Below are 12595 nucleotides of genomic sequence, written 5' to 3' on the forward strand. Positions count from 1 at the left end.
TTGCATTCCCACCAGTTGTGTGCAAGAGTTCCAACTTACTGTCCAATATTACTTTTGTTTCATTTTTATTAATAGGTATCCTGACTGCTATGGGGAAACATTTCATTGGTTCCTTTTAGTTATGCATAATAGTAGAATCCATTTAGATATAATTATAAAAGCATGGATACATCTTGTTCTAATTCAGTCTCCAGTACCTTTCCCTCCCTTCCCCTCTTCCCACACCCTCTACTCCCTTTCCTCTACTGATCTTTCTGCCATTTAACCATAGTTGTGTTTTCTAATTAATGTCTTGTGAATGAACTCATGATGAATGTAGTTTGACTATTAACCCCTTATTGGATATGTGATTTGCACTATTCTCTACCATTTTGTAGTTTGCTTTTTCTCTCTGTTGATTTTTTTCCTTAGCTGTGTCAGAGAACTTTTTTAGTTTATATAGCCCTATTGGTTTATTTCTGTTTCCATTGTCCGTGCTGCCATGTTTATTGACGTCATATCCATGAAATTGTTGCCGCAACCAATGATGCTTTACACCTCTGTGTTTTCCTTTAGATCTTTTTAGTTTCAGGTCTTAAGTCTTTTGCATCTTTAAGTCTTTAATCAATTTCTAGTTGATGGTGTAAGGGTCCACTTTCATTTCTTTGCTCATGGATATCCAGTTTCCTCGATTCCTATTTAAGAGATTGCACTTTCCCTAGTGTGTATTCCTGGTCTGTCTGTCTTTGTATCAGTATCACAATGTTTAGATTCTTGTAGTTTTGTGCTATATTTGAATTGTAGTTCATTCAGCTTCATTCTTGATTCTCAATATTGATTTGGCAATTCATGATCTTTTATGGCTCCATTTGAATTTTAGAATTTTTTTTCTATTTCTATAAAAATGTTATTGGGATTTTGATAGTGATTATAAAGAATCTATATATAATTGTAGTTAGTAAGGACATTTTTGGCACATTAAGTCTCTCAGTTTATGAATACATAATTTCAACAATGTTTTATAGTTTATAGTATATACATATGTAATTTACCATATTAAGTTTATTCCTGGGTGTTTTCTTAATTTTTATGCTATTATAAATGGACTTATCTCCTTGATTTCCTTTTTTAATTGTTTACCGGTAGTGCAGAGAATCACAACTGATCTTTGCATTAGTCTCTTTGAGGGTAGGACCATGCCTTATGTGTATTACACATCTTAAATCATAAATAGCAATAAGTTATTAATATTTGTTAATTTATAGATTTTTATTCTGTTTCATTGGTGATAATCTTTGCAATTCTTTCTTCTCTTTCTCTCTCTCTCCCCCCCTCCCCCCACACACTCCCTTCCCCCACACACTCCCTCCCTCCCTCCCTCCCTCTCTTTCTTTAGGGCTCTACTAGTACAACAGCCTCTCCTCCAGTCTCCACTCCTGTCACAGGACACAAGAGAATGGTCATCCCAAACCAACCTCCTCTTACAGCAACCAAAAAGTCTGCAACGAAGCCACAGCCTGCACCCCAGGCTGGCCCCATCCCTGTGACTCCAATTGGAACACTCAAACCCCAGCCTCAGCCAGTCCCAGCCTCCTACACCACGGCATCCACCCCTTCAAGGCCTACCTTCAATGTGCAAGTGAAGTCAGCCCAGCCTAGCCCTCATTACATGGGTGGCCTTTCATCTGGACAGATTTATGGCCCAGGGTCCCATGGCTATAACACTCAGCCAGGCCCTGCCTCTGGGCAGTGTCCACCTCCTTCAAGCCGGGGAGGCACAGATTATGCATACGTTCCACCACCAGGACCTCAACCCGAGCCTGGGTATGGCTATGCCCCCAACCAAGGACGCTATTATGAACCCTATTATGGAGGAGGGTCTGCCTATGGGGGCAGAAATGACTCTGATCCTGCCTATGGTCTGCAAGGTCACCCAAACACCTGGAAGCGAGAACAAGGGTACACTCCTCCTGTGATGGGGACCCAGAACACCGCTGGGATGTATCCAGGCCCTGGTTCCAAGAAGACCTATATCACAGATCCCGTATCAGCCCCCTCGCCACCACTGCAGCCAAAGGTAAGAAATTCATGAACACAGTGATGGGGGAAAGGTGGGCCTCACTTAGAACACCTTCACCAGAAAGCAAAGCTGATGGCCAAAGTGCACAGGCTACTCTGTTGTTTCATTAGCAAATACAATCCCAGGGATGAGAGTAAAGTAGGAAGGAGAGAGATTTTATATGCAAATATGTCATCAGTGGGGCTACTGTGTAGTAGCAGGTGCAACCAATTGCTCATTCTTAAAGGATCATCTCCCAAAAAGCCACATCAACCATAGTATCTCAGGAAAATCTGTTTTTGCAAAGAAAGAGAAAATTATCTTCCTGTTCATCAAAGCAACCCTCTTTGGAGCAGGAATTTCCTCACACAAGTTTCATTTGCTTACATATTAAATAAGCATGCATCATCTTACACTTTAGCAGATAGAGAACATTCCCAGATCTTTAAGTGGGAAGTGTGCAGGGTAGGTTTGAGGTGAGCTGCTATTGGGCTGTGCCCATGTGTTGGCTCCACAGTGGTTGCAGGGGTAGAACAAGTGGCCAAGGACTCAGGAGATGGCCGAGGCCAAAAGGATTTCAGCAAGGCAGACAACCTCAGAGTTTGCTCAGAGAAGTCGCAGCACAGTAGGACTGGTCTGTTGCCCCTTGTTTATTCACATGACTGATCCTCCAAGAAAAATCTCACTTTTCACCCTTTAACCCACGAAGCAATGCTTAAAAATCCTTTATGAATACTAGTTATCTTCTGCTCTTTGACCTTTTTAGTCAGTACATTCAATTTCTTCCTCTTTCTACATAAGGCATAATACTCAACATCCCACTGACAACAACAGGGATTTTCTATTAGTACTAAACCAACACCATATTTTTTACTCCCACCATGACAGAGGAACCAATGAGAATTACTGGAAATGGTGAAGCGAAGAAACTGAGCTCGCTTCCAGCCTTTCCTTTCAGTTAGAACTGTGAGGTATCAGGAATTTGAAAGCCTTCCATTAGTCTACAGCTGAATCGTAACTGAGGGGATGTGTTGGATGGAAGGTTGGATTATGTATCTATATTTCATTCCTTTCCATAGTTTTGACAAGATTGTCAATTTCCAGACAGATCCATTCTCATACTCAACCTCATAACAAAAATTTCCTTCAGGGTATCTACTAAACCATTCTTCTCACATGTAAGTTTCTGCTCTATTAATAGTTTTCTAAGTGAATATCAGGTTCCTTAGAGAACTATAGACCTTCCTAGATGGGACCTGTGAAGGGCTTGGAGGAATCTGTCAACATCATGCATAACCATTATACAAAGTGGAACAGCCATGATCATTGTCCAATATCAAGATTCCAAGTTAAAATGTTACGTGATTTTAAAACATTGTCTCTTTATGATGATAAATGTTATTAAATGGGTTTTGTGTTTGTTTTTTAAAGCAGGCTTATCTAAAATAGACAATCTGTATGACTTGCGTTTGTTAACATGATAGTAGATTTACATTAGTCCCCCCTGCCCCAGAAAGAAACCAGTTTAGATAAATTAAGATTATTGAACTTTACCTCACTGGTTTTTTTTTTTGCAACTGCAATAAGTCAAGATTACAATAAAATAAAATAGTTAGTTGGAGCAGTGGGTAGAACCATTTAAGTTCTAATAGGTAAGCAATTTTGCCTTGGCCAAGACAACCTGACTCAAAGGATGATAATCAAAAGGAAAAGAGACAGTCTCTGAGGGTGCTGTTATCCCACTTGGGGAACCTTACATTGGAGATAGTAAAAGCTTCCCATCTACTTGGAGGGAATCCTTGATTGAGCCAATCTTCAAGTGCTCTGTTTACCAGTTACCACATTGAATCCTCAGGCTAGTCCTGTTAAACATTCAGAAACAACAGAGGAAAAAGAATCCGAGTTCATTGTAAAGCCTGAATCTAAGAACTTGAGTCCAGCCACATCCTTAACATTAAATCTGTTTCATCATCCTGCTTTGGGTGATGGAATGAATTTTTATTAACTACTCACCAGAAATCATGCAACTTCATTTTGTTTACTATGTGAGTAAAGTAGTTATTCAAGATGATCTATTACACTATTACAGATTTTGGAAATCGGCGGATTTCATATCACTTTTTAAATTTTTTAAATATTTGTTTTTCAACAGTGTCGTGTTTTCACATCATATTCAATTGAGCATTTTAAAAATGAGAATCAGATTATGTACTTTTCGCTGTGATTATTAAGGGGAGTGGCTAGAGGTTGACATTTAGCCATCTGTCTGTGCTTTGGGAAAGGGAGAAAGGGACTGATACAGCTACAAGATATATTCTGTGTGTGTTGTGGGTGCCTGGTCTGATGGAGGAGTGGGCTTTTTCCCAGTTGGTCTTGAGGAGAACATTCCTTTGTTCTACTGCACCTGGGCACAGTTGACCTTATTTTCTACATCTTGACTCTATTTGGCTTAATGATGTAACTACTTGCGTGAGTTCTTCCTTGATATTCCACTTTCAATTTGAGGAAAACTTTTAGACCTCTTTATTTGCTTTCAACCTCAGTAAAGTGGGAACGTCATCTTCACTAATTAATTAATAATTGCAAAAGGGCTTGGAAATTTCCAAGGGCTAAATAATTGCCAAGTTAGGGCTATTAGCTTTTCCACTGTCTTTTATTTATTTCTATTTTTTTTTTTTTTTTTTGGTCACTGATGGAAAAGTTACCTTTATATCTGGAAACAGTGATACTTTATAAAATTGCAAATTTCTGGGGAATTTGGCATTAAACCCACTGAAGAAAAATAAAAAAATGATATATTGGAGATAAGCTGCTTTACTGTTCTTACATTGTAGTGCATACAAAAGAAGAGAAAGAAGAAGGGAATGGGGGAGAGAGAAAAAGGAAGAAAGATAAAATCAGAACCTACAAGGCTTAGGGGACCAGGATTATATCTGTGTTCCCATAATGTGCTGAGCAGTGAATTTGCATGGTGCAGTAGGCCATAATGTGTTTCCTGTACCATCTGAGCTGAGTTCCTTGAAAAATGTTGTTATAAGCAAGTCTTTATAAGGGAAAAATGTTGCCTTCTGGCTGGAAATCCTCTTAAAGATACAGTGGAATCTTTTCTCTCTGCTGAGTTAGAAAAGCTAATATATTAATTCCATGCTTCTGTGTTATTCACCGGATTTTTGTCCCATGCATTATTTTCACATCTTTGTGAGGTAAGTTATGTAGTTTCTTCAATATTCAGAGAAGGTGGCTTAGCTTAAAAGTGCCAGAGCCAGAACCTATTGACCAGTCATGATTCCAAGCCCACAGTAGCAAAGCACCTTAAGACCCTTTTTCTTATCTTAAAACGGAATCTAGGTCAACCTCAGCTATGTTACAGGAGCAGATATTTGCCATGTAGTACATGAAAGCAGTGTTCTGCTCACACTACAGAAGTTGGTGAATTTATCCTACCTATGGAGGTTATGTTAAATTCTAAAATCATCTATTATTGAAATTTCCTTGAAGGCATCCTTCAGAATACTGAGACCTTAAAGGTCCTCAAACCATCTCTCCGTCTAGCATAAAATATTTCTCCTCAAAAGTGAGAATAGATCATTTCTTTTCATTTAGATTTGATGTTTGAGGAATATTTAATGGTTCAGAGAAGAGGAACTGTGAGGGTCAGTATTGAAGAGACACCTATATTTGGGAGTGTTGATATAGTACCATTTCAGACATTCCAGTAACATCAGGGTGCTTAAGTTTCTTATAATAACTTGTATATTGGGTGCACTGAAAAGACATTGCTGGCATTTTAAAGAGAACCTTCTTGATAGCATTCCCTGTGCTAAATATTTTGCAATAGGGATGGAGATACAAACACACACACACACACACACACACACACACACACACACACATGTGGATATACATATAAATGTACCCACACCTCATGTCAGTTGCCAATATCTGAACATGTGTGAAGATGAGAATGGAAGACATGGCTCAAGGAGGTCGGTGACAATATTTTGTAATTCCTTTTGGACAGAACTTTTCAGTTAGTGTACCTCCTAAATGTCTGTGAATATTAAACATAGGCAGAAGATTTTATTTCTATTACTGATGAAGATTCAAAAGCTCAGGGATGAGATTATCCACTTAAGGTCACATGTTAAATTCCTGGGAGAGCCACAATTCCAAATCAGGACTTCCAAAGATAGTCCTTATGGTTTTTCCTTTGCAATCCCCTGGATCTTAGTATTTTTGAGTATTTGGGTGGCGGGAGCTCCATATCAGCACCATTGGATGTGGCTCTGGTATGGTCATGACACAAGTAGACATGGAAGTAAGCTTAATGAAGATGAGATTTAGGTTGGAGGCGAGGATGAGTTTTAGATCTGGATCTCCTCTTCACTGTTATACACATGAGATTAATCCCCAAATGCTTTTTGTTTCCACCATGTCTAAAATCTAATTCTCTTTTCCACTCCCTATTGAATTCAGTTCTCATTTCTCACCCATGCTTTTGGGATGGCTTCTTATCAAGTATCTCTTCTTCTAGCCACTCTTCACCCCCATTTATCTTATACCTAGTGTCAGATTAATTAGTTGTATTACTGGTGCTCCCCTTAGCATTAATTACCCTTTTCAGAAACTTCAAGAAGCTGTCTCCAGTTACATTGACATACAAGGAATACACTGAAACCCCTACTGGCTTTCCAGTTTTATCTCCCCCTTTGAGCATCTAGGCTTCCAGTTGATAAGTTTTGTTTTTTGTTAGTTCTCTCTATAGCTTTGCACACTAAGCTCTCTTTCTTGGTATTCTTTCTCAGTCCTCCCCCAAGTGAAGAAAATATTTGCATATTCAAATGTGACCCATGAAGTCCCAGGTAAAGTGTTAATCTTTCTCATGAAGACTTCTCCTCTTCTTAAAATCAAGTTGCACATTATTTCTTCTTCTTTTTTTGGAAGTTTTTATACTCTTATTATACTACCATCATTTATGTAACCATTCTCCACCAATATATTCCCCAGAGTCAATTTAACTCCAAGTTTTAGATAGTATCTGAAACCTTTGTGTCCCTCAGAGTAACTGATACAGAGAATTATTATTAGTTTTTATTATTTTAGCTCAAATACTACTACTACTACTATTTATTATTATTATTTGATGCTTAAATTCCTTTAAGTATATTCACTAAACAAGAATATTACTATTAAGACATTATTGACATATTAATACATTCTGGTTTTAATAAGTATTTTTTTTAGTTATGGGTGGACACAATATCTTTATTTTATTTATTTTTTTAGTGTGGTGCTGAGCATCGAATCCAGTGCCTCATGAATGTGAGGTGAACACTGTCCCTCCGAGCCACAATCCCAGCCCCAGTACATCCTTAATGAATATGCTGAGAGAAATTTCCTTTGCCATCCTAAAATAAGTAATACTAGGTTGTTCAGCAAAAACACAAATCTGCTCAATACTCAAAGTAGCTAGATTAGTTTTCATACATACACAGAATCTTTTTCACTTTCTGTCCCCTCCCCTTCTATGTTCATAGAATTAGTTGATTCATATTATTAAGATTTGATTTCATGCAATAAAAGGTGCCCATTTTAATTGAATAACTTGGGGCAAAGGTATGCATCTGTGTAACTATCATTATAATCAAGGCATGGAAGATTTAAACTACCACACAGAACTCTCTTGTGCCTTATGGTAAATTCCTTCTACCTTTAACCCCAGGCAACCGTTCTTGTTTTCCAACAATGCAGATTCTTTTCTTTTTTCTTTGTCTTTTTTTTTCTTTTGCTATTCTAGAATTTCGTTTAAGTGGAATCCTATAACATACATCTTGCTTCTGTTTTTTTTTTTTCAACTCACTATACTTGAGATGTGTTCACATCGTGTGTATCAAGAGTTCATTTTTATTGCTAAGCAGTGTTCCATTGTATGGATACACTACCCTTTCTTGACAATTCACCTGTATGAGGGGATTATCTTTTCCCACTTTGAGTCATAAGTAAAATTTTTCTGAACATTTATGTACAAATCTTTGTATATACATACTTTCATTTTTCCTGAATTAAATAGTTTTAGTCAACTTTTTTTCCACTGTGACCAAAAAACCTGACAATAAACATTTAAAGGACGAAAAGCTTATTTGAGGGTTCACAATTACAGAAGTCTCAGTCCATAGATGACCAATCCCATTGCTCTGGGTCTGAGATGAGGCAGAACACCATGGTGAAAGAGTGTGGTAGAGGAAAGTAGCTCAGGACATAGCACCAGGAAGCAATAAGAGAGAGAAAAAGACTGCAGACCAGGAACAAAATATATACCTACCTACTTACAGTTACTACCCAGTTAATCTCTATTTGTGAATTAATGCACTGATCAAGTTAAGTCTCTCATAACACAATGAGTTCACCTCTGAAATTTCCTGCAATGTCTCACACATGAGGTTTTGGGAACATCACCTATCCAAACTATAGCATAAATATAAGGATGGAGGGCTAGGGATATATGAATTACTTGCCTAGCCAGCTCAGGTCCCTGTGTTCAATCCACAGCACCACAAAAACAAACAAAGGAAAAACAAACAAACAAAAAACATACAATAAAAGCCACAACACACCATTTTACATCTTATCAGTATGTATGAGAGAAGACTGGGATCAGGTTCAGTTAGTTTTTCCCTGATTCTAATAGTACCTGGTATTATCAGTCTTTTAGCCATTTTCATGTTATATGATTGCATCTCATTGTGGTGCACATTTACATTTACCTTTTGAATAATTATGTGGAACATCTTTCATACATGTATTGGCCATTCATATTTTCCCCATTTTTAAAATATTTTTTCTTCTTATGATATTTATAGGAGTACTTTCTATATTCTGAATAAGAGTCCTTAGACAAATGCATTGGCAATATTTTTTCTTCATCTGTAACTTATCTTTTCATTGTCATTATTTTGGTTTTGAAGGAGCAGGCATTTTTAATTTTGGTGAAGGTCAATTTAACACTTTGTCTTCAATAGTTTGTACTTTGTATTTCTTAAGATATTTGCCTATGTGAGGTACCAAAGTTTTATTCTCTTCTTTTCTTATATGTTTAAAAAATGTAAATTTAAGTTTGTGATTCACTTCAAGTTAATTGAGTGCCTGATTTGGAATAAGTGTCAAAATTCATTTTTTCCCCAATTGTTCTTTTATTTTATTTTTCCCTAATGTAATTGGATGGAATACTTCTATTCTCTCTTTGATCACCTAGATACCTTTGACAAAAGTTAATTGTGTGTGTCTGTGTGGACTTTCCCATTTCATCAGATATATATATATCTCCATAAGTCAATGTCACACTATCTCGATCACTCACTTTTCTGTACATTTTGAAATCAGGCAACAAAAGTACATTATCTTTATTCTCTTTCAGAAGAGAACTTTGTTCTAAGTCCTTTTCATTTCCACATAAATTTTGTCATTAGCTTATTTTTTTCTGTAAAATAGCCTGTGGTGATTTTGATCGGGTTTGTGTTGAATCTAGATCAAATTGAAAACAGCTTATAACTTAACAACATTGTTTGCCAACTCACGCATATGGTATATCTGTAGTTTACTTAGGTCTTCATTAATTTCTTTCAATGATGTATTAAAATTTTGTAATTTTTAAAATTGCCTTAAGCATTTAATATTTTTGGATGCTCTTATAAATGGTACCTTAAAATTTTGCTTTGCAAAAAAAATATTATTATTATGGAGAAATACAGATGAATTTTTGCATGTTGATCTGCATCGTGTGCCCTTGTTGAACTTAATACTTCTATTAGCTTCTTTATGATTTCTTAGTCTCTTCTTCTACCTGATCATTTCATCTGCAAACAATTTATCTTTATTTTCTTTATGAATAACTGTCTCTCCATTAATTAACTTCCTATATTTAAAATATTTACTTCCTAACTGAAGAAATGGTATTTTTTAAATTTGCAAACTAGAAAAAATAAGATCCTCTATTCTCCATATCCATAGACTAACCTACAAAAATTGTCAGACATATAAACAACATGCAATATCACTAGGTAATATACCCTTAGATGAAAAAAAAATTGAGGCCTGAATAGCTGTGAAACGTAAAAAGATATATAATTGGTAAGTGGAACATTTGAGTAGGAAACAAACTCTTCTTTCTATACCACACAGTTCTTCTCAGTATTGCTTAAGAATAGTCTAGGACAAGTGAAATGAATAGTAAATGGCCTTTAAAAAGTAGAATATTAATATTGCCAAAATGATCTTTGTGTGTGTGTGTGTGTGTGTCGGGGTGGGGGAGGGTGTAACTAGGGATTGAACTCGGGGCACTCAGACCTCTGAGCCACATCCCCAGCCTTATTTTGTATTTTATTTAGAGACAGGGTCTCACTTGTTTCGTGCCTGGCTTTTGCTGAGGCTGGCTTTGAATTAACTATCCTCCTGCCTCAGCCTCCCAAGCTGCTGGGGATTACAGGCGTGGGCCACCACGCCCAGCTGCCAAAATGATCTTTTCTCTTAGCTTTGTACATAACTCCATATTCGTTTTTGTAAGGACTCTTGATAGTAGAAAATGGCTCCTATTCTAATGTTTCTTGTTCTATCTCACAGTTACTCCTATGAAAAATTTTTTCTTAGGTTCTCTAAGATATTGACTTATTCCATAATCTCTCCCTACTGATTTTAAATGTTATCATCAGGATAGATATCCCAGTACACTAAGAAATGTCTGTAAATATTATTTATTTGTCTGATATTTTTCATATTTGGAGGTTAAGAAACATCCCAGTTTCCCCTTGTATTTGAAATTTTAAATAAATAATTTTAACAGAAGATTCTGGTAATTTTTTAAATTTTTACAGAGTGAGAGAACTCACTTCAACTTATCAGTTTGGTCTTTGTTTTATTCCATTTTCATCGTAAAACAACTACCTTACTTACTGATTGTTCCCTTGAGGAATCTTATTTCCTTGTTGCCCAGCTGCAGACATTCATACTGTCCTATTTCAGATGAGAGGATATAGTTGTTCTCATCTCCAGTAAACAGAAATTTGACCATTATTAGTATATAGTGTCAGTGATGAAGAGAAAATCTTTGACATACTTTGCATGCAGTATCTTAGAAAGTTTCCTGTAGCAGACATCAAAATATTTTCAACTGGTACAAGTCCAAAAATGTCATTGTCCCAGAAACAAAGATTTGATTGTGATTTTAGCCCTTTGGTTTTGTGAAAGATGGAAAATCCAACTTTTACAAAGAGTCTTAGCAAATAATATGGTATTTATTCTAGTTCATCTTGGAATTCAAGGAATGTTCTTTAGAAAATACAGATCGGTTTGTTTCAGAAGGTTGCTTACTTAAAATAACATTTTGAAATGTATAATAACAACATAGAACACTTTTATAATCGTATACAAAATTCACCAAGTACTTTGATATGGTGAAAACTCTACCATATGTTCAAGAGGCAACTTTTCTAGGATCTCACCACCTCCTAATGCCCAAGGGAGGATGAGAACTTAGGTTCTCACTAAGACCACCCCGGTGTTCCTCTGCTCTGCGACTTGCCTCTGTTCCTGTCTCTGTTTACATGTGTTCACTCACTGTATAGTTGGCCAGACATTCACTACCCCTTTTGCCCAGCCAAGTTTAGAAAATAAGAAAATTAGAGTTATGTTTCTGGATCAAAATATTTATTTAATATTATTCAAAATCAAAGATTTAGTAAATGTTACATTAAGAAATAAGGACGTGAAACTATAAATCCAAATTCAAGTTCATAGGCACCATTTTATTCAGTCTTTATTAATATTTGGCATATTTATAAGTCCTCAAATATAGATACTGTCTTTATTTTTTAGTGTACATATAGGAATTATTATGAAATGAAAGAACAAGATATAAGTGCACTGGTTGTACTTGTTATGAATCTATTAGCTATTCTTTGTTTGACGTAGTCTTTAAGTTGAATTTGGATATAAGTACTGTCAATAGTGTGTTCGTTAGCATTCTAATAACAAATACCTAAGGTAATCAACTTATGAGGAAAGGCCCACTTCTTTTGAACTTGTGGTAAGGAAGTACATTGTGGCAGGGAGCCTATGGAGAAACAAAGTTGATCACCTCAGGACTGAACTATGAAATGGAGAGGAGGAAGAGACTGAGGTACCTCAGTCCCAGGGCAGGCCCTCTGTCCAGGACCTAATGACCTCTCACTAGGCCCTTCTTAAAGTTTCCACCACTTCCCAATGGTACTGGAGAACTAGCATTTAATACATGGGCCTTTGTGGAATATGTCAGATAGAAAGTAGAGCACAGGGTATATGGAAACCCTGTTTTAATCCTGCAATCCATCCCAACCAAAGGACACAAATGTTAATAAAGCAGTTTATCCAGAAGGCAACTGATACTAGTGGTGTCTGCAAGGACAGGAAAGTGAGAATTGGAGAGGATTTCAGGAAGGCATCCTGGAAATATGGAACTGAACCAGGCAAATTATGGTCCTGCTAAATCTCACCTGCTACTACTTAGTCTTATAAATGATACTTGGT

At 36.6% G+C, this 12595-nt stretch overlaps 1 protein-coding gene across 4 annotated transcripts in view; it reads left to right on the top strand.

Annotated features, from left to right (window-relative positions):
• Positions 1-12595, top strand: part of Lpp (LIM domain containing preferred translocation partner in lipoma) — a 650099-nt gene that overhangs the window by 397704 nt on the left and 239800 nt on the right. For all 4 annotated transcript variants that reach the window (XM_076868851.2, XM_076868854.2, XM_076868852.2 and 1 more), the window contains exon 7: positions 1376-2056. In XM_076868851.2, coding sequence (XP_076724966.2) covers positions 1376-2056 — 681 coding nt within the window. The remainder of the gene's footprint in view (positions 1-1375; positions 2057-12595) is intronic.

The sequence above is a fragment of the Callospermophilus lateralis genome, chromosome 10, assembly GCF_048772815.1.
Source record: "Callospermophilus lateralis isolate mCalLat2 chromosome 10, mCalLat2.hap1, whole genome shotgun sequence".
Lineage (NCBI taxonomy): Eukaryota > Metazoa > Chordata > Mammalia > Rodentia > Sciuridae > Callospermophilus > Callospermophilus lateralis.